Source organism: Calliphora vicina, chromosome 4 (assembly GCF_958450345.1).
Source record: "Calliphora vicina chromosome 4, idCalVici1.1, whole genome shotgun sequence".
Lineage (NCBI taxonomy): Eukaryota > Metazoa > Arthropoda > Insecta > Diptera > Calliphoridae > Calliphora > Calliphora vicina.
This window is the reverse complement of record NC_088783.1, coordinates 112,600,690-112,624,946: the sequence shown is the minus strand read 5'-3', so window position 1 is coordinate 112,624,946 and position 24,257 is coordinate 112,600,690. Positions and strand designations below refer to the sequence as shown.

General features: G+C 22.3%; 1 protein-coding gene across 8 annotated transcripts in view; it reads left to right on the top strand.

The window, feature by feature from the left end:
- The window catches only part of LOC135956281 (uncharacterized protein CG43867), a 354,041-nt gene that overhangs the window by 254,828 nt on the left and 74,956 nt on the right, over positions 1-24,257 (top strand). For all 8 annotated transcript variants that reach the window (XM_065506722.1, XM_065506718.1, XM_065506717.1 and 5 more), the window contains exon 2: positions 6,861-6,923. In XM_065506722.1, coding sequence (XP_065362794.1) covers positions 6,861-6,923 — 63 coding nt within the window. The remainder of the gene's footprint in view (positions 1-6,860; positions 6,924-24,257) is intronic.

Below are 24,257 nucleotides of genomic sequence, written 5' to 3'. Positions count from 1 at the left end.
AAATTTTTAATTATGGATTTTTGAAGTTTGTGCCTTAATTTTTGCTTTTAGGCTATAAAAAATTCTAAATATTTACTTCCTTTATCTATAATCTGCTGCTTTTGAGTTTTAGGTGGCTAATGTTAATATATTTAGAATATTGAAAACAAACATTTCCTTTATAGTTACAGTAATACTTTTAGATAAAAATATTGTAAGCTACAAAAAATAAACATGACAAACAGACATGCCAATGCTTTCAAATGTATTTGATGGTAAGACAGCGGGAAGTGAAGTGAAAGGAAAATATAAAGTAGGATACAAATTCTAGCTTTTAAGCAACAAAAAACCACTTTAGCTATAAATATTACGTGTTTAAATAAATTAAACCAAATATTTCTATAAAACATAAATATTTTTAGATTCTTCCCTTAACACATTTAGTGGAGATATTTAACTAGATTAAGCAAAAATTATGTTAAACATGATTTTTAAACATTAGCTAAAAACAGCTAAAAACATGTCTGTCTCCCTTTAAAAGAAATTTAATTTCCAACAGATTTTTTTTTCACAAACTTTGAATTTGTTGCCACCACTTCAAATTTGCTTTTCTATACACATTTTATATGCGTGTTAAAGCAGTTTAATGTACAAACCAGCTGTATCATGTGGGTGTTTTAAGTTTTCCAATGAGTGTTTTAGCAATTTTATGCTTAAACACCTAATGTTAGGTATGATTTTTATATTTGAACATTGATTATTGCTTCGTTATGTAAAGGTTTGTGAAAGTTTTTTTTTGTAAGCTAATTTATCATCCAGTTTTTTATGCATTTTTTTTTTTTGTAAATGATTGATTATGAAGTATGTTATTTAAAGTGCTGAAAAAATACTTCAAATAAAATTCATAAATGAAAAAAATAATTTTAAAATAAAACATTTTATATAGTTTAAAGCATTATTCTTTAAAAAATACATAAAATTGAGAATAAATATTGATTGCTAATAATAAAACCTTTAATTTTTTTAAATAAAAAAGAAATTAAGTTAAAATCAACAGGACGTATGATTAATATTTATTACTAGGTTATGCTCAAAAAATGTAAATAAATTTGAATTAATTAAAGCTATTCAAACAAAAGCAAGTGGAAATGAAAGCCAACAGTCCAAAGTTATAAACTGTATTTGAAAGTTTATACCACTTCATAATCTTTTATAATTATTTAAAGCCTTAAACAAATTTTTATTTTTCTTAAAAATTTTATTTCTAAAAAATTTTATGTTAATTATAACTTTTATTACAATTTTTTATTAAATATAATTTATATTAGATATATATTATATATTTCAATTAAAAAATCTGTAAATTTTTAATAAATAACTTGAAAAAAATCAAATTAAAAAAGCTGCCTTCCGGACGTATGATTAATATTTAATTAGAGGTTATAAAGAAAAAATCGTAATAACTTTTTGCATTATTAAAGATTGTAAAACAAATGTTAATGTTAATGAAAGCTAAAACTCTAAGGTATTAAATAGTAAACAACATTTCTTACACATATGTTTTATTAATAGCAATTTCCGGGCTTTAATACAAATTTTCAGAAATTTAAATAATAATTTTTCTTAATTTTTATCCTAAATTTTATTTTTATTAAATATCGAACTAAATTTAACTTATATTTTATTAAATATCAAGCCTTACTATGAAAAAACTTAACTTTTTTAGTGAGAAATAACAAACAATTCAAGAAATTTTAATTTAAATATTTGGGCGTATTATTAATATTTATTTAAAAGTTATTTAAGAAAATTCAAAATAATTTTCATAATATTAAAGCTATTAAGCTAAATTAAAATAGTATAGCAAGCTAAGGCTATAGAATTTTAAACAAATAACAATTAGCTTTACAACTCTTCAATATTAGCAACAATTTCTGGACTTTAATAAAAAATTTAGAAAATTTTTAAATATATTTTTCTAAATTTTCATCATAAACTAGTTTTCGAATAAATTTCTCATTAAACATAAGTTCCTTTTTATGAAAATCATGCTTAATAATCAAGAAAATCTTTTCTTTTTCAACAAGAAATCACTAAAATGCATGAAATTTTAATTGAAAGTAACAGGACGTATGATTGATATTTAATTGCAAGTTATGTTAGAAAAATCTAAATAACTTTTAAACTATGAAAGATATTAAAGTAAATGTAAATAATAATGAAAGCTAAGACTCTAGTTTTCCAAATAGTTAATAACTAGCCTTACTTTTAGTCAATATTAGTAAAAATTTTACGGCTCCAATAAAAATTTCAGAAATTTAAAAATTTTAATTTCTCTAAATTTTTCCCCTAATTGTATTTTTAAACGAGTTCTTACTAAAAATAACTTGTATTTCATAAATGTTAGGCTTTAACCACAAAAAATCTGTTATTTTTTATTAAGAAATGTCAAAAATCCTTGAAATATGAATTGAAAATAACAGGGCTTATGATTGATATTTAATTGCAAGTTATGTTAGAAAAATCTAAATAAATAAAAGACTATTAAAGGTATTAAGATAAATGTTAATGCTAATGAAAGCTAAGACTATAGAGTTTTAAATTACAAACAATTAGTCCTACAACATTACAATATTAGTAATAATTTTAAGGCTTTAATAAATTTTTTCAAAACATTTCCAAAATAATTTTTCTAAATTTTTAACCTAAACTGTGTTTTTATTAGATTTCTTAGTAACTATTATTTGTATTTTATTAAAATCCTGCTTAACTATTAAAAAAATCTTTAATTTTTGTACAACAAATCTTTAGAATTCGTGAAATTTTAATTTTAAGTGCCAGGGCGTATGATTGATATTTAATTGCATGTTATGTTAGAAAAATCTAAATAACTTTTAAACTATTAAAGAGATTATGTTAAATTGTGATGCCAATGAAAGCTTGGAGTCTCTGGTTTTAAATTAAATGTTAAAAAAATCTATAATTTCATGTAAAATATGCAGAATTTGTTTAACAAAAAAATTATTTATTTTATTGCTTAAATCCTTAAAAAAAATTTAACTTTTTTCCAGTTTTAATTTGAAACTATGAATAGTTAATGAAGTAAAAGTGTCACAAACAGATGTGCTGAAATATTGGCACTTAATTACAAATACAGTTGCATCAATTGTGAATTAAATTGAATATGAAAAATTGTGCAATTTTAATTAAAACAGAAAAAACTAGAGAATATTTAAAATTAAACAGAAAGTAAAAAGAAATTATTCATTAAATGAAGGGTTTGAGTCCAGGGAAAGTGAAAAATATTAAATTTCCCTCCCTAACATTAACATTCATATTATTTCCTGCCTGAACTGAATCTACCTCAGGACGTTGGAGTACCAATTATTCAGTTTGCTTGTTTGCTTGCTATTTTTCTCCAATTTTATTAGTTTCGGAATTTTAAAATATGTGGAATTAATAAAACTAGCAGACAAATGAACATTCTCATTATAAACTTTATCTATTTATAGAAATTTAAAGAAATTATGTTAAACATTCAGTACTTTCAGTGTTTGCTTGTAATATTATTAAAGCGCCATCTATTGTTGAGTAGTTGTGGCAACATAACTCACGACAACACTACTGTGAATGGTAGTTGTCTTTGCTAAGAGAAAGTTTCCTTTATTGTAGACACAATTCCCTCTCCGGTTGTTTTGTATAGTTGTTGCATTTTAGCAGGGACACCCACATAAACATACATTTACACAGTGAATAAGATAATTTACTGCATTTAGGGAAATTTTTTAACTAAACAAGGGAAATTTTACTTTAAGACTTTATGTTTGCCTTCATCTGTTTGATATTAGGGAAAGAAAAGTTAGACATATTTGATATCAATGGAAAGGAAATTGTGTCTACTTTTCAAAAATGTATAAATATTTAAAATATTTCAATATCCCATTACATTTTAAAGGAGTTTTGTGAAAAATTAGAACAAAAAATTCTAATTTTTTATAAAAAATAACCGATTTTTTAGTGGTAAATCATGATATTTATAAAATACAAAATATATTTAGTTAAAAATTTAATAAAACTACAATTTAAGATTCATTTTAAGAAAAATTAAAATTAAAATTTTGGGAAATTTTTTAATAAAGTTGTGAAAATTACATACAAATTAAAGATTAAGAAGAACTCTACATTTCATATTCAAATCTTGAGACTCTAAGCTTTCATAAGCCTCTCAATTTACCCTAATTCCTTAAATAGTTTAAAACTTATTTAGCTTTTTCCTATATAACTAGCAATTAAATATTAATCATACGTCCTGATACTTTAAAATAAAATTTTATGAATTTTTGTTATTTCTTGTAAACAAATAATAGATTTTTTGATAGTCAAGAAAGGTATTTAAAAAAATACAAATCATATTTAGTTAGAAATCAAATTAAAATACAATTTAGGTTAAAATTTTAGAAAAATTTATTTTAAAATTTTTTAAATTTTAGCTTGAAACCCTGAAATTATTAATAATATTAAATAGTTATAAACATTATTGTTAAGTATTCAAAAGCCTAAAGTCTTAGCTTTAATTACGATTATTATTTACTTTAATATCTTTAATAGTTTAAAAGTTATTTAGATTATTTATCTTGCATAACTTTTAAATTAATATCAATCATACGCCCTGTTACTTACAATTCAAATTTCACGAATTCTTATGATTTCTTGTTCAAAAAGAAAAGATTTTTTGATAGTTAAGCATGATTTTAATAAAATACAAGTAATAATACTAAGAAATTTAATAAAACCACAGCTTAGGTTAAAAATTTTTAAAAATTAATTTGGAAATTTTTTTGAAAATTTTTATTAAAGCCTTGAAATTATAACAAATATCGAAATGTTGTAATGCTAATTGTTAATTATTTAAAACTGTATAGTCATAGCTTTCATTAGCAATTACATTTATCTTAATACCTTTAATAGTCTTTAAGTTATTTAGATTTTTCATACATAACTTTTTAATTAAATATCAATCATACGCCCTGCTATTTTCAAATCATATTTCGTGGATTTTTGTCATTTCTTAATAAAAAAGAATGGATTTATTGTGGCTAAAGCCTAATAATTATGAAATACAAATTATATTTAGTTAAAACTTGTATAAAAATATAATTAGGGGAAAAATCTAGAGAAATTAAAATTTTTAAATTTCTGACATTTTTATTGAAGTCGTGAAATTGTTACTAATATTGAATAGTAGTAAGACTAGTTATTAACTATTAAGAAGCCTAGAGTCTTAGCTTTAATTATGATTTACATTTACTTTAATATCATTAATAGTTAAAAAGTTATTTAGATTTTTCTAACATAACTTTTAATTAAATATCAATCATACGCCCTGCTATTTTCAATTAATATTTCATGGATTTTTGTCATTTCTTAATACAAAAGAATGGATTTATTGTGTCTAAAGCCTAACTTTTATGAAATACAAGTTATATTTAGTTAGAACTCTATTGAAAATACAATTAGGAGCAAAATTTAGAGAAATTAAAATTTTTAAATTTCTGAAACATTTTATTGAAGCTGTGAAATTGTTACTAATATTGAATAATAGTAATGCTAGTTATTAACTATTAAGAAGCCTAGAGTCTTAGTTTTAATTATGATTTACATTTACTTTAATATCTGTAATAGTCTAGAAGATATTTAGATTCTTGCATTACTTTTAAATAAATATCAATCATACGCCCTGTTACATTTAATTCAAATTTAACGAATCTTTGCCATTATTTGTTAAAAAATAAAAGATTTTTTGTTTGTAAATTATGATATTTATATCAAACAAGTTCTATTTAGTTAGAGATCTAATAAAAATTTAATTTAGGTTGAAAAATTAAGAAAATTAAATTTTTAAATTTTTGAAAATTTTTATTGAAGCTTAGAAATTGTTACTTATATTGCATCATTGTAAACATTGTTATTTATCATTTAATACCATAGAGTTTTAGCTTTCATTACTATTAAAAATTTCTTTACAAACTTGAATTGTGTAAAAGTTATAAAGGATTTTCTCAGAAAACCTCTAATTAAATATTAATCATACGCCTTGAAAATTTTTAGTAGAAATTTGAATTTTTTATGGTTTTCTATTAATTTTTTTTAATTTTTTTGCTTTTTATAGATTATTTTAAAACAATATGAATTATATTCATTAAAAAATAACAATAAAAATTTTATTTAAGCGAAAATTTTTAATTAAAATTAGTTTTCCAGACTTAAAATTTACGTTAGTTTAGGTTTTTTAATAGTTTTTCAATAAAAATTTGCTAGAAATTAAAATTATATTCACACAAATTTAAAATTTAAACTTTTTTTCTAAAAATTTATTGTTTTTCTTTCTAATTCATATAAAATATTGTTACTTTAACATTATTTCTTAAACAAACTGCCTTAAATAACTTTAGCTTTAACATGTTAGCCTCAATTTTTTATTCTTTTTGTACTTAAATGTACTTTCCTTCAAAATTTACTTCAAAAAATATAGAATTTAACCATATGCCCTTGTTTTACATTAAAATTCTAACAAAACTTATTAAAACTTGCTTTATTTTTATAAAAATCTTATTAAATAGTCATTTAACACCCCCCCCCCCCCTTTTTTGCTTTTAATATGGCAGCTTTATTAACTGTCTAGCATTTATATTTGTCTGTTCTCTCTCTCTCTTTTACTAATGTCTTCTCAATAATAATTTACTTGCATTAGTTTGTTTATCAAAACATTACACATGACTTCCTTTTAATAATAATAATTCTTTCTTTCTACGATTAACATTATTAATAACTCTTCTCACACACTGTTTTTGTGTTTATCTCTTTTTTCTTTACAATTACAGTTACTAGAGTTGGAGCAGAGAGTCATTGAGGCAGAGGAAAGAGCCGAAGAGGCAGAAGATAAGGTAAGTGGGAGTACAACAAACACATGTGTATGTATGTATGATTTAAGGCAAACAACCGTAAACATTAACAAACAAAACAAAAGAGCGCAACTATAAAAAAAACAGGAGTAACAAGAGGGAGGAGAGGCAGAGCAAGCAAGAATAGAAAATAACTGTATAAAACCTGATACATTTAAGTAGTAAACATTAAAAAGAAGTTAAATATAAACAATAAACCAAAAAAGTTTGTATGAGTCTGAGAGGGGAGTAAGAGAGAGTGGAAATCTCATACGAGTAGTAAACACATCGTTAAAAATCATTCAAAAAGCGTGCAGGCATAAAAGTAACCGTAAATTTTAATATTTTTTTTGATTATTTATAAGAAAACAAACAATAAAACATGTTTTTATGAGTCCTAAAGCAAAACAGCATTTGAGTTTATTCAAACAGGGTTAATTTCCGGTTTCATTTCCAGCAACATTTTTTTTAAAAACCCCGAAAAGTAATAAAAATCAAGGACAAACACGTGTCCTTAACATTAAATCATAAACAAAACTTAACTTTTAAATAAGAAATTTGTTTAGCACACAGCTTGGGTTGTCCATTATTTTCAAATGTTTAGCAGGGGAATACAATAGATGGTAAAATATTTATTTAAAACGCAATTTAAAAAGGATTTTTAATGCAAAATCTGTAAAGGAAAATACAAATTTTAATAGGCTTAAGCATTAGATGACCAACTTTTTTGCTCATCTTGTTAGGAGTGTAAAACACAAAAAGTTAATTTATAAATTTTCAAGGTTGTGTAAAAAAAAAATAAAAATAAAAACTTATAACAAGAAAATTTCAATAGAAATTTTTGGAATTTTTTTTTTAATTGACAAAAAATTTATTAAATTTGTATCAAAAATACTTATTTTTTTGTTTTATGATGACTTTGATATCAAATTAAACAATTTTGGGCATTAAAAACTGTTTTTGAAAATTTTTTAAAAAAAGTAGTAGAAATACTACTATTTTTAAACATGTCTAAAATCGCTTAAATTATGCAGTAAAATCATTTGAGAACGTTTTTCAAACACTAAAACACAAAATTCGGTATAAAATTTGGTTTTGGGACAATTTTAAAAAAAGTAGTAGAAATACTACTATTTTTAAAAATGTTTAAAATCGCTTTAATTCATTTGAGCAAGTTTTTCAAATACTAAAACATAAAATTCGGTATAAAATTGTGTTTTGGGACGGGTTTTAAAAAAGTAGTAAAAATACTACTATTTTTAAACATGTCTAAACTCGCTTAAATTATGCAGTAAATTCCTTTGAATAAGTTTTTCTCACACTAAAACATCAAATTCGATATAAAATTTGTTTTTGGGGAGGTATTAAAAAAAGTAGTAGAAAAACTACTATTTTTAAAATAGTATAAATTATACAGTAAATTCATTTAGAATGGTTTTCAAACACTAAAACATAAAATTCGGCATAAAATTTGGTTTTGGAACAGTTTTAAAAAAAGTAGTAGAAATACTACTATTTTTAAAATGTCTACATTCTCTTAAATTATGCAGAAAATTAATTTTAGAACGATTTTTAAACACTTAAACACGAAATTCAGTATAAAATTTGGTTTTGGGACGGTTTTAAAAAAAGTAGAAATACTACTATTTTTAAAAATGTTTAAAATCGCTTAAATTCATTTGAGTAAGTTTTTCAAATACTAAAACATAAAATTCGGTATAAAATTGTGTTTTGGGACGGTTTTAAAAAAAGTAGTAGAAATACTACTATTTTTAAAAATGTCTAATATTGCTTAAATTAAGCACTTAATTCATTTGAGTATGTTTTTTAAGCTCTAAAATACTAAATTCTGTATAAAATTTGGTTTTGGAACAGTTTTAAAAAAAGTAGTAGAAACACTACTATTTTTAAAATGTCTAAAATCTCTTGAATTATGCAGTAAATCTATTTGAGTACGTTTTTCAAACACTAAAAAAACAAAATTCGGTATAAAATTTGGTTTTGGGACGGTTTTAAAAAAAGTAGTAGAAATACTACTATTTTTAAAAATCGCTTAAATTCATTTGAGTAAGTTTTTCAAATACTAAAACATAAAATTCGGTATAAAATTATTTTTTGGGACGGTTTTAAAAAAAGTAGTAGAAATACTACTATTTTTAAAAATGTCTAAAATCGCTTAAATTATGCAGTAAATTCATTTGAGTGCGTTTTTCAAACACTAAAACACAAAATTCGTTATAAAATTTGGTTTTGGAACGGTTTTAAAAAAAGTAGTAGAAATACTACTATTTTTAAAAATGTTTAAAATCATTTAAATTATGTAGAAAACTTATTTGAATAAGTTTTAGAATGATTTCTTTACAATATGTATAAATGTTGAGGTATTTTTTTTTTTAAAAATTTCGTTTCAAACAATTTATTCAAATGGTTAAATTTAATGTTGCAATTTACTATCAGAAACATTATTATCACAGACATTATCATCTTCATTATTTGCAAATATACAGATGACATTTATTTTTTTCTGTGGTGTTGGTGATGTAGTTGGTGTTGTTGCAACCATTAGCACCCATTTGAAAATTATGATATTCCAGTTCGCAAAAAAAGGGAATCCTTTATGTAGAGAAATACATGAACATGCTGCCAATGTTTCAGTTGTTTTATTTATTGTATGAGGCAATAAGGGTTTATAAGTCAATATGAAATATGTATAAAGCCAGCGGGCAAATGATGCTGCTTGAATAATGTGGCAGCAACAACCCTCGATATATGAAAATATTTATTCCTGCTTGAATTTAGCAATCATGGGGCAAAAGTTTCTATATTTTAAGGATGCAAATCAGGATGCCTGGATGATGACTATTTTGTTTGTTTGTGTTTTTGGTTTGTCAGTTAAAGCCAAACCGGAAATAAGCATTAAAAACAAAAGTTTAACCAAACCAAAGAACAACAATATCTCGCTCTCTATTTAATAGCAAACTGGGAAAGAGAAAGAGCGGGAGTTTGGTAGTCATGCTGTAGCATAATGTAAAGGGATTTGTAAATATATTTCTAAACATTGATGTACGCACATGAGGATTTTCTATACAGATTCCAGCTTTGTCTTTGTTTTTTTTGCTCAATGCTATTTGTTTGTTACATTTATTAACACATCCCTGGGGTATATTTGAATGTTGGCAGTGAAATCATGCAAATATGTGTGCACTTTAGTCTAGAGTCTGGTGGGAAGGGCGGCAAATTTGCTACATTCTTTATGATGTGGGCAGAAATATGCAGGAAATTTTCATTAAATTGTTTGGTTGGCCTTTTTGTTAAGCATTGTGTGGAAAAACTACACTACAGTTTGAATTACTTATGAGAAAATGTTAGTAATTTTAGCTTAAAGCTTCGAAAAAGCTTAAAAGCTTTATATAATCTGATTAGTTTTTGGAAGCTTAAAGGAAAATATCAATATTTTTTGTAGAAAATCTTAAAGCTTCTAAAAACTTTCGAACATTTTTAGGATTAAAGCTTTTAAAAAGCTTATAGCTTTATAAAAGCTAAAGCTTTACAAAAGCTTAAAGCTTTATAAAAACTTAAAGCTTTATAAAAACTTAAAGCTTTATAAAAGCTTAAAGCTTGATAAAAGCTTAAAGCTTGATAAAAGCTTAAAGCTTGATAAAAGCTTAAAGCTTTATAAAAGCTTAAAGCTTTATAAAAGCTTAAAGCTTTTAAAAAGCTTAAAGCTTTATATAAACTTAAAGCTTTATTAAAGCTTAAAACTTTTAAAAAGCTTAAAGCTTTATAAAAGCTTAAAGCTTTTAAAAAGTTTAAAGCTTAATAAAAGCTTAATGCTTTATATTAAAGCTTTATAAAAACTTAAAGCTTCTAGACATTCTAGAGCTTCGACAAGTTTTAATAAAGCTTCAAGAGAGCTTTAAGCTTCCAAATCCAAAAAGCTTTGTTTAAAGTTTCTAAAAGCCCTCAAAATATAGAAAGTCTTAAAGCTTATGATTTGGGGAGCAACTATCTTATTAAAGATGACCTTAATTCTTCATTACCTTATCTAGATAACAAAAGATTTATTAAAGCTTTATAAAAGCTTAAAGCTTTCGATTTAATTCAAGAGCTTCAATAAAGCTTAAAGTTACAAAAATGCTTAAATCCTTTAATAAGCTAAAAATGTCACTAAGCTTAAAGCTTTCCGAAAGCTTAAAGCTTCCGTAACCAAAAAGCTTTAATTAAAGCTTCTAAAAAGCCCCAAAATATTGAAAATCTTAAAGCTTATATGATTTGTTCCCCTTTTCAACTATCATTTTAAAGATGCCCTTAATTCTTTATTACTTAACTTTATTCCTTCCCATCTATATATCATTTCCTTTTTGCCATTTCCTGTTACTTAACAATGACTATGATTTAATAGTTAAATTTTGTTACGCCAGCCAACCTAAGCGACCACACCGTTACAAATTGAATTTCAGCATGATTTAAAAGTATTTAAACAAAATATTCAGCCCTCCCCCAGCTAGAAAACCTTAGCAAAAGCTTCACAGACTGCATTTACACATATGTAAAAGTGTTTAAAACTTGTTGAGGATTTGCTTAGACACGGGGGGATATAAATATTTATACTCGAATGTAGCCAGCTCCCCAACGAGCAGTAGACAAGGATTTGTAAATGATTATGAGATACTGTTTTAAATAAAAAAAAACATGAAAAGGGGGAGTTCTTTCTATTGAAATGAATTTATTAAATTTACTTAGATTTACTGGAATTTTATAATAATGTTAGAGCAGCAAACAAAACAGTAGAGAATTTTATGAGGGAAAATTATAAATAATTCATAAATTGTATGGCAGCAATTGTAAGAAGAGATTTTTACAGTTAAGGGTCAGAGAATTACTAAAATGCAGACAGAAATTTAATAGAAAATTCCAAGAAATGACATGATTATAACAAACTATTCTAAATTAAGGTTTGAAGGACCAATAGTTTTTATGTTAAAGTTTACTAATACAGTTCGTAGGACCATATAACTGAAATTCAAAGACCGAAGGACCAAAACCTAGAATTAAAGATATTCGAAAAATCTTACATTAACTTGATAATTGATAAAATTGTATGCAAATTTAGTAAATTTGGAGGCAAAATATTAATTCGAAATTAAGTTCGAATTTTCGAAATTCTCAAAAGTCCAAAAATCTAGCAAATTTTTTTAAAAATCTTATTTTAACTATATTAATGTAGAAATTTAATATAAATTTAGTTCATTTGAATCAAAAATCTTAATTCGAAATTAAGTTCGAATTTTCAAAATTCTCAAAAGTCCAAAAATCTAGCAAATTTTTTTTAAAAATCTTATTTTAACTATAGTAATGTAGAAATTTTATACAAATTAAGTTCATTTGAATCAAAAATCTTAATTCGAAATTAAGTTCGAATTTTCGAAATTGTCAAAAGTGTAACAAATTTATCTGGTTTTGTAGAAAATCTTATATTAACTTAATAATTGTTAAAATTCTATGCAAATTAAGTGATTTTGGTGATAAAATAACAATTCGAAATTAAGTTCGAATTTTCGAAATTCTCAAAAGTCCAAAAATTTAGCAAATTTTTATAAAAATCTTACTTTAACTATATTAATGTAGAAATTTAATACAAATTAAGTTCATTTGAATCAAAACTCTTAATTCGAAATTAAGTTCGAATTTTCGAAATTGTCAAAAAGACCAAAAATCTAGCAAATCTTTTTAAAAATCTTATTTCAACTATATTAATGTAGAAATTTAATATAAATTTAGTTCATTTGAATCAAAAATCTTAATTCGAAATTAAGTTCGAATTTTCGAAATTGTCAAAAGTGTAACAAATTTATCTGGTTTTGTAGAAAATCTTATATTAACTTAATAATTGTTAAAATTCTATGCAAATTAAGTGATTTTGGTGATAAAATAACAATTCGAAATTAAGTTCGAATTTTCGAAATTCCCAAAAGTCCACAAATCTGTTTAATTTTGCTAAAAAAAATATTTTTAACAGTATAAATATTGAAATTTTAAACAAATTTACTAAGTTTTCAAAAAAACTAAGAATTCGAAATTAAGTTCGAATTTTCGAAATTAAGTTCGAATTTTCGAAATTCTCAAAATTCTAGCAAATTTTTTTAAATCTTATTTTAACAATATTAAGTTGAATTTTTGTAAAAATTGTGTCCATTTGAGTAAAAATATTAATTCGAAATTAAGTTCGAATTTTCGAAATTGTCAAAAATCCATCAAATATGTAAAATTTTGTAACTTATACAATTTGTATGGCATAAATGATGAATTTTTCACAAATTTAGTAATTTTAATGCAAAAATCAAAATTCGAAATTAAGTTCGAATTTTCGAAATTCCCAAAATTCTATAAAATCTGTTATATTTTCTAAAAAAAAATATTTTAACAAAATAAATTACTAAATTGTATAAAAATTTTGTCGTTTTGGGGCTGAAATCTTAATTCGAAATTAAGTTCGAATTTTCGAAATTGTCAAAAATCAATAAAATTAGTCAAATTTTGTAACCTATCAAATTTGAATTGTATAAATAATGAATTTCTTCACAAATTTAGTAATTTTAATGGTAAAATCAGAATTCGAAATTAAGTTCGAATTTTCGAAATTCCCAAAATTCTATAAAATCTGTTAAATTTTCCAAAAAATCTTATTTTAACTATAAAATTTAATACAAATTGAGTTCATTTGAAGCAAAAATTTTAATTCGAAATTAAGTTCGAATTTTCGAAATTGTCAAAAGTGTAAGAAATTTATCTGATTTTGTAGATAATCTTATATTAACTGCATAACTCAAAGAAATCACATGATTATAGCAAACTATTCTAAATTAAGGTTCGAAGGACCAATAGTTTTTATGTCAAAGTTTAATAATACAGTTCGTAGGACCATAGGCTCAATTTTAAGGTTCGAAGGACCAAAGCATACATTTAGAGATAAAACTTTAACTGATGGACAATATTATTACCGTTCGAAGGACCATAATATGAACATTTAGAAAACTTACATCAAAGCTAGCTGTACTAAAGTTTAAATAATACTGAAGTTAAAAATTAAGCTTAAAGGTTCGTAGGACCATATAACTGAAATTCAAAGACCGAAGGACCAAAACCCAAACTTAAAGATATAAAGGTTAATAGCAATTACTGCTTCTTTTTCTCTCTCAAATGTCAATTGCACCATCATTTGTCTCTAACTATAAAACATAATTAAGGTTTAGCCTCCCCAAAAAAAATATATCTTGTTGCAAATAATGAGTTTTTCTGTTTTCAATGTTTCTTTGTTTAAAAAGGCTGCAACAAAAAAACCAAAATCTTTACCTTTTTCATGTTATTGTTTAAATATTGTATATTTTTTACGTCTGTTCTGCGTAGCAAGTCATTAGCAAAACTTTCAATAAGGGATGTAAATCTTATAACAATAAAAAACAATTTATATACAAAAATATGCTGCTGCTTAATACCCTTCAAAAAAATTGACAATGAAATGGATAAAAAAAATATTATAATTGAAATTCTTAGAAATATTGTAAAAATAGAAACGCAGTTTCTTAAGACTAACACAAAAAGAATTTCAACAATTTTTATGAAAAGGGAAACTTCCAGGAAATGCTTTGTTAAGGTAAGAAAAGGAAAACCGGAGTTAAACAAAAAAAGAACTTTAATTTTTAAAATTAATAAATTTTTACACAAATTAAACAAAATAAGCAAAATTTTTTAAGATTTTGAGAATTTCGAAAATTCGAATATAAATTTTAGCTATAAAATTACAAAATTGTTATAAAGTTTCAATATTTCTACAATTAATATCAGATTTTCTGACAAATAATTTAGTTTTTTTCAACTTTTAAGAACTTCGAAAATTCGAACTTAATTTTTCCCAGAAAAATAATAAAATTTGTATAGAATTTCATTAATTTAAAACATCAAATAAGATAATTTACAGCATATGATATATTTCCAATGTATTTCACAATTTCGAAAATTCGAACTTAATTTCGAATTAGATTAATATCTGAAAAATTACTCCTTTTTATACTTTTATACAGTGGAAATAAAATTTCTCATAAAATATGACTAATTTGAAAAAAATTTTGAGAATTTCGAAAATTCGAACTTAATTTCGAATTCGAATTTTGGCGGAAAAATTGCTAAATTTGTATACAAGATCAAGATAAATACAATTAAAATAAGATTTTTAGCAAAATAAGGCAGATTTGTTGAAATTTTGGGAATTTCGAAAATTCGAACTTAATTTCCAATTGGATTAAATCGGAAAAATAACTACTTTTAAACTTTTATACAGTGGAAATAAAATTTCTCATAAAATATGACTAATTTGAAAAAATTTTGAGAATTTTGAAAATTCGAACTTAATTTCGAATTCGAATTTTGGCGAAAAAATTACTAAATTTGTATACAAGATCAAGATAAATACAATTAAAATAAGATTTCTAACAAAATAACGCAGTTTTGTTAAAATTTTGACAATTTCGAAAATTCGAACTTATCTTCGAAATGAGATTTCAGCACCAAACTAACAGAATGTTGATACAATTTCAACAATTATTGATCTAAATACAAAATAATTAAGATTTTTTAACATTTTTGACAATTTCGAAAATTCGAACTTAATTTCGAATTCAGATTTTAGCTGAAAAATTACTTCATTTGTAACCAATTTTATTATGTATACAAGATAAAATAAAATTTCTTGCAAAACAATAAAAAAATTGGAATTCTTAGAAATTTCGAAAATTCGAACTTAATTTCGAATTGCTATTTTAGATGCATAATTACAAAATTTTTAAACTATTTCAACATTTATACAGAGATTTCTTTCATTTAAATAAGATTTCTTATAAAATTTAACAGATTTATTTCTATTTTCAGAATTTCGAAAATTCGAACTTAATTTTGAATAAAGATTTTAGCGATTAAATTGCTAAATTTTTCTAAAATTTTTTCACTTCAAATTTAATTTCAACAAAAATTTTGTAATTTTGAAGCCAAAATATTAATTCGAAATTAAGTTCGAATTTTCGAAATTGTTTAAAAGCAATCAAATCTGTCAAATTTTTTAACTTATATAATTTAAATTGTATAAATATTGTATTTCTTCACAAATTTAGTAATTTTGAAGATAAAATCAGAATTCGAAATTAAGTTCGAATTTTCGAAATTCGCAAAAGTCCAAAAATCTAGCAAATTTTTTTAAAAATCTTATTTTAACTATATTAGTGTGGAAATTTTATACAAATTTCATTCATTTAAATCTAAAATCTTAATTCGAAATTAAGTTCGAATTTTCGAAATTGTCAAAAGTGTAACAAATTTATATGGTTTTGTAGAAAATCTTATATTAACTTAATAATTGTTAAAATTCTATGCAAATTAAGTGATTTTGGTGATAAAATAACAATTCGAAATTAAGTTCGAATTTTCGAAATTCCCAAAAGTCCACAAATCTGTTTAATGTTGTTTAAAAAATATTTTTAACAGTATAAACATTGAAATTTTATACAAATTTACTAATTTTTCATAAAAACTAAGAATTCGAAATTAAGTTCGAATTTTCGAAATTCTCAAAAGTCTAGCAAATTTTGTTATAAATCTTATTTTACTATATTAATGTTGAATTTTTGTAAAAATTGTGTCCATTTGAGTAAAAAATATTAATTCGAAATTAAGTTCGAATTTTCGAAATTCCCAAAATTCTATAAAATCTGTTAAATTTACCAAAAAATCTTATTTAACAAAACAAATGAAAAAATTTAATAAAAATTTTGTAATTTTGGCGCTAAAATCAGAATTCGAAATTAAGTTCGAATTTTCGAAATTCTCAAAAGTCCATATATCTAGCAAATTTTGTTGAAAAACTTATTTTAACATAATAAATTATTAAATTGTATAAAAATGTTGTTGTTTTGGGGCTGAAATCTTAATTCGAAATTAAGTTCGAATTTTCGAAATTCCCAAAAAACTATAAAATCTGTTATATTTTCTAAAAAAAAATATTTTAACAAAATAAATTATTAAATTGTATAAAAATTTTGTCGTTTTGGGGCTGAAATATTAATTCGAAATTAAGTTCGAATTTTCGAAATTGTCAAAAATCAATAAAATTAGTCAAATTTTGTAACCTATCAAATTTGAATTGTATAAATAATGAATTTCTTCACAAATTTAGTAATTTTAATGGTAAAATCATAATTCGAAATTAAGTTCGAATTTTCGAAATTCCCAAAAAACTATAAAATCTGTTAAATTTTCCAAAAAATCTTATTTAACAAAACAAATGAAAAAATTGAATAAAAATTTTGTCGTTTTGGGGCTGAAATCTTAATTCGAAATTAAGTTCGAATTTTCGAAATTCTTCAAAAGTCCATATATCTAGCAAATTTTGTTGAAAATCTTATTTCTACAAAATAAATGATTAAATTGTATAAAAATTTAGTCGTTTTGGGGCTAAAATCTTAATTCGAAATTAAGTTCGAATTTTCGAAATTGTCAAAAATCAATAAAATTAGTCAAATTTTGTAACCTATCAAATTTGAATTGTATAAATAATAAATTTCTGAACATATTTAGTAATTTTAATGGTAAAATCAGAATTCGAAATTAAGTTCGAATTTTCGAAATTCCCAAAATTCTATAAAATCGTTTAAATTTTCCAAAAAAATATTATTTAACAAAACAAATGAAAAAATTGTATAAAAATTTTGTTGTTTTGGGGCTGAAATCTTAATTCGAAATTATGTTCGAATTTTCGAAATTCCCAAAAAACTATAAAATCTGTTATATTTTCTAAAAAATCTTATTTTAACAAAATAAATTATTAAATTGTATAAAAATTTTGTCGTTTTGGGGCTGAAATCTTAATTCGAAATTAAGTTCGAATTTTCGAAATTGTCAAAAATAAATAAAATTATTCAAATTTTATAACCTATCAAATTTGAATTGTATAAATAATGAATTTCTGCACAAATTTAGTAATTTTAATGGTAAAATCATAATTCGAAATTAAGTTCGAATTTTCGAAATTCCCAAAATTCTATAAAATCTGTTAAATTTTCCAAAAAATCTTATTTAGCAAAACAAATGAAGAAATTTAATGAAAATTTTATAATTTTGGTGCTAAAATCAGAATTCGAAATTAAGTTCGAATTTTCGAAATTCTCAAAAGTCCATATTATCTAGCAAATTTTGTTGAAAAACTTATTTTAACAAAATAAATAATTAAATTTATAAAAATTTAGTCGTTTTGGGCTTGAAATCTTAATTCGAAATTAAGTTCGAATTTTCGAAATTGTCTAAAATGTAAGAAAACTAGCTAGTTTTGTAAGAAATTTTGTTTTATTTGTATACATAATGAAATTTTATAGAAATTTAATTATTTTAAGGCTAAAATCTTTATTTGAATTTTCAAAATTGCCAAAAATATAACAAATTTGTTATATTTTAGAGAAAATTCTATTTATTTACATATAAATTATAGACAAAGTCATTTTAATGTTAATATTACTTCTTCTACAAGTGGTTCATTAAATATTCAACAAAATCACTTTCATTTTACAGCTGGTAACCTTTTTGGAAATTTCCCTTTTTGTTCTCCTCTTTCGAAGCAAGAGAGAGAGCTAATTTTTACAGTCTCTTTAACTCATTGTTTTCAAAAAGAGTAAAGATTCAGCTCTTCTCTGATTTTGAGTGATTTTTTTATTCATTCATTAGCTAAGAAACGTAGTACGTCTAAAGGAAGTAGAAACACAAAGGCAAATGAAGAAAAGAAAGGACCTAAAAACAAACAACAACAACAATTGTCTTCAAAATGAAATGCAACTTCTCAGAGTTGTATGAAAAAATGGGGTGGATTTTGTTGTTTGGTATTTAAAAAGGGGGATAGAATTAAAGCAAATAAAAAAGAATTTAACAAAACAAAAGTCTATATAGAGAAAAAATAAAACAACAACTAAAATTACAGGACTCTAAAAGGAAGTAAGAATTGGAAAAAAAGAGCTGGCAACAAAAAACTTTATAAAATGACAACGAAAAGACGCGTTTTAAAAAAGCAGTTTTCATTAACTTAATAAAGAATTAAATAAAAACAAGTGTAAATAATAGAAAAATTATAAATAATTCAGGCTTAAATAAAAATGAAATATAAAAGTTTCAAAAAACCTAAAAAATTTACAAAGAAACAAGGAAAAAATCCCACTAATTCCTGAAGTGTGTAAAAAAATTTCACAAAAAAAATCAAAGTTTGCCTAAAGTTTAAACTGAATAAAGAAATTAAAACAAATTACCATGAATATCATTAAAACAACTTGAATAATAACAAATTTCAAATAAAATTATTAAAAAAATATTCACAAATCTTTGAAATTTATAAAAAAAAATTAAAAAATCTTTACAATAAAATACAATCCACATTCCACAATCAGTTTTTTATATGTGTAAATACCACATATTATGACATTTCAGTTAGCTGTCATTATTCTGAGTTGACACAAAGAGCGCATGACATAAAAGTGTCATACTAAATTGTATTTATAGTAAAAACAGCAAAAACACCAACAACAATCACAACAACTACATATGAATAGCAAGTGCATTTTTGTATACAAATTTATATTGAGTACAATGGAATTGTAAAGTTTTTTTCTGGCAATTCAACAACTTCCGCTATGAAGAACTTTTTTAAGTGGGAGTTTTTGTCATATTTAAAGCATTTCAAACAAAAAGCAACATTAAATATAAGAAATCCATTAAGATTTCTGTTCTTACTAAAAGCCTAAGAAAGTAATTATTGTTTAAAAGTAAATTTTTGGATATTTTGAAAGTTTTTCAAAAAAAGTAGTAGAAATACTACTATTTAATTTTTACACAATTTAAACCGAAATTGACTAAAACAATACAAATTTGGATTAAAAATACTTTTTATATAAGTTTTGATGTATTTAGCAGCTTCTTAGAAAAGTAGTAGAAATACTACTATTTTTAAAACTTGAATTTTCCATGAAAATATTACTTTAAATACTATAGAACAAAAATAAATTGCTTAAATTTCCATTTTCAACCATTTAGTGCTGATTTTAAAAAAGTAGTAGAAATACTACTATTTAATTTATACATAATTTAAGCCAAAATTAACTAAAATGAAATAGATTTTACTTAAAATTAGTTTTGAAACAAGTTTTTAAATATTTATTAGCTTTTTAAAAAAGTAGTAGAAATACTACTATTTAAATTTTACAGAATTTAAATCGAAATTAACTAACACAATAAAAATTTTTAAATAAAAAATATTTTTCATATAAGTTTTGAAGTATTTAGCAGCTTCTTAAAAAAGTAGTAGAAATACTACTATTTTTAAAACTGAAATAAACATGACAAATCCAATTGAAATTAACTAAATCTTGATTTTTATTCAATCTGGCAGACATTTCCAAAAAGGTAGTAGAAATACTACTATTTAAAATTGCAATTTTTGAGAAAATTCATGTTTAATGCATTGAAATGTAATAAATTAGCTTCAAAACTATTTTTTTATATTTAATAACTTTTTTAAAAAATAGTAGTAGAAATACTACTATTTTTTAAAACTTAAATAAACATGAAAAATCCAATTGAAATTAACTAATTGTTGAATTTTATTCATTATGCAACATATTACCAAAAAAGTAGTAGAAATACTACTATTTAAAATTGCAATTTTTGAGAAAATTCATGTTTAATGCAATGCAATGTAATAAATTAGCTTTAAAACTATTTTTTTATATTTAATACCATTTTTAAAAAATAGTAGTAGAAATACTACTATTTTTAAAAATTAAATTTTTATGATTAAACTACTATAAATACACAAAATTTAGGCAAAAACTTAATTATAAATGTTTTTTGTGGAAAATTAGTACATTTTAAAAAAGTAGTAGAAATACTACTATTTAAAAATTGCGATTTTTATGAAAAATATATGTTCGATATATAAAACTCTATAAGAAATTTTTAAAATTTGCTATAAAACAATTTTTTTTTATTTAGTACTTATTTAAAAATAGTAGTAGAAATACTAATATTTTAAATTTGAAATTCTTATTGAAAATTCAAGTTTAATAACATAAAACTTATTAAAGAAATTGTTAAATTGATTTTAGAATCACCGTATGGATGTAGAAGTGTTTTTTAAGAAAAGTAGTAGAAATACTACTATTTTTAAAACTTGAATTTTCCATGAAAATATTACTTTAAATACTATAGAACAAAAATAAATTGCTTAAATTTCCATTTTCAACCATTTAAAGCATATGTTAAAAAAGTAGTAGAAATACTACTATTTAATTTTTACACAATTTAAACCGAAATTGACTAAAACAATAAAAATTTCGAATAAAAAATATTTTTCAAATAAGTTTTGAAGAATTTTTCAGCTTCTTAAGAAAGTAGTAGAAAAACTACTATTTTTAAACTTGAATTTTCCATGAAAATATTACTTTAAATACTATAGAACAGAAATAAATACCTTAAATTTCCATGTTTAACCATTTAAAGCTGATTTTAAAAAAGTAGTAGAAATACTATTTAATTTAAGCATAATTTAATCCAAAATTAATAAAAATAAAATAGATTTTACTTAACATTAGTTTTGAAGCAAGTTTTAAAATATTTATTAGCTTTTTAAAAAAGTAGTAGAAATACTACTATTTAATTTTTACACAAATTAAACCGAAATTTACTAAAACAATAAAAATTTGGATTGAAAATACTTTTTAAATAAGTTTTGATGTATTTAGCAGTTTCTTAAAATAGTAGTAGAAATACTACTATTTTTAAAACTTGAATTTTCCATGAAAATATTACTTTAAATATTATAGACTTGAAATAGACACCATAAATGTCCATTTTCAACCATTTAAAGCAAATTTTAAAAAAGTAGTAGAAATACTACTATTTAATTTAAGCATAATTTAATCCAAAATTAACAAAAATGAAATAGATTTTACTTAACATTAGTTTTGAAACAAGTTTTTGAATATTTATTAGCTTTTTAAAAAAGTAGTAGAAATACTACTATTTTTAAAACTTGAAATTTCCATGAAAATATTACTTTAAATACTAAGAACAGAAATAAATTGCTTAAATTTCCATTTTCAACCATTTAAAGCTGATTTTAAAAAAAGTAGTAGAAATACTACTATTTAATTTATGCATAAATTAAGCTAAAATTAACTAAAATCAAATAAATTTTACTTAAAATTTGATTTGAAATAAGATTTTGAATATTTATTAGCTTTTTTAAAAAGTAGTAGAAATACTACTATTTAATTTTTACACAATTTAAACCGAAATTAATTAAAACAATTAAAATTTGAAATAAAAAATATTTTTGAAATGAGTTTTGAAGTATTTATCAGCTTCTTAAAAAAGTAGTAGAAATACTACTATTTTTAAAACTTGAATTTTCCATGAAAATATTACTTTAAATATTATAGACTTGAAATAGACACCATAAATGTGCATTTTCAACCATTTAAAGCTGATTTTAAAAAAGTAGTAGAAATACTACTATTTAATTTATGCATAAATTAAGCCAAAATTAACTAAAATGAAATAGATTTTACTTAAAATTAGTTTTGAAACAAGTTTTTGAATATTTATTAGCTTTTTAAAAAAGTAGTAGAAATACTACTATTTAATTTTTACACAATTTAAACCGAAATTAACTAAATCCATTAAAATTTGAAATAAAAAATATTTTTGAAATGAGTTTTGAAGTATTTGGCAGCTTCTTAAAAAAGTAGTAGAAATACTACTATTTCTAAAATTTGAATTTTCCATGAAAATATTACTTTAAATATTATAGACTTGAAATAGACACCATAAATGTCCATTTTCAACCATTTAAAGCTGATTTTTAAAAAAGTAGTAGAAATACTACTATTTAATTTTAGCATGATTTAAGTCAAAATTAACTAAAATTAAATAGATTTTATTTAACATTAGTTTTGGAACAAGTTTTTGAATATTTATTAGCTTTTTAAAAAAGTAGTAGAAATACTACTATTTAATTTTTACACAATTTAAACCGAAATTAAATAAAACAATTAAAATTTGAAATAAAAAATATTTTTGAAATGAGTTTTGAAGTATTTAGCAGCTTCTTAAAAAAGTAGTAGAAATACTACTATTTTTAAAACTTGAATTTTCCATGAAAATATTACTTTAAATACTATAGAACAGAAATAAATTGCTTAAATTTCCATTTTCAACCATTTAAAGCATATTTTAAAAAAGTAGTAGAAATACTACTATTTAATTTATGCATAATTTAAGCTAAAATTAACTAAAATGAAATAGATTTTATTTAACATTAGTTTTGAAACAAGTTTTTGAATATTTATTAGCATTTTAAAAATAGTAGTAGTAATACTACTATTTAATTTTTACACAATTTAAACAGAAATTTATTAAAACAATAAAAATTTCGTATAAAAAATATTTTTCAATTAAGTTTTGAAGTAGCTTCTTCAAAAAGTAGTAGAAATACTACTATTTTTAAAACTTGAATTTTCCATGAAAATATTACTTTAAATATTACAGACTTGAAATAGACACCATAAATTTCCATTTTCAACCATTTAAAGATGATTTTAAAAAAGTAGTAGAAATACTACTATTTAATTTATGAATAAATTAAGCCAAAATTAACTAAAATGAAATAGATTTTACTTAAAATTAGTTTTGAAACAAGTTTTTGAATATTTATTAGCTTTTTAAAAAAGTAGTAGAAATACTACTATTTAATTTTTGAACAATTTAAACCGAAATTAACTAAAACAATTAAAATTTGAAATAAAAAATATTTTTGAAATGAGTTTTGAAGTATTCAGCAGCTTCTTAAAAAAGTAGTAGAAATACTACTATTTTTAAAACTTGAATTTTAAATGAAAATATTACTTTAAATACTATAGAACAGAAATAAATTGCTTAAATTTCCATTTTCAACCATTTAAAGCTGATTTTAAAAAAGTAGTAGAAATACTACTATTTAATTTATGCATAAATTAAGCCAAAATTAACTAAAATGAAATAGATTTTACTTAAAATTAGTTTTGAAACAAGTTTTTGAATATTTATTAGCTTTTTAAAAAAGTAGTAGAAATACTACTATTTAATTTTTACACAATTTAAACCGAAATTGACTAAAACAATAAAAATTTCGAATAAAAAATATTTTTCAAATAAGTTTTGAAGTATTTAGCAGCTTCTTAATAAAGTAGTAGAAATACTACTATTTTTAAAACTTGA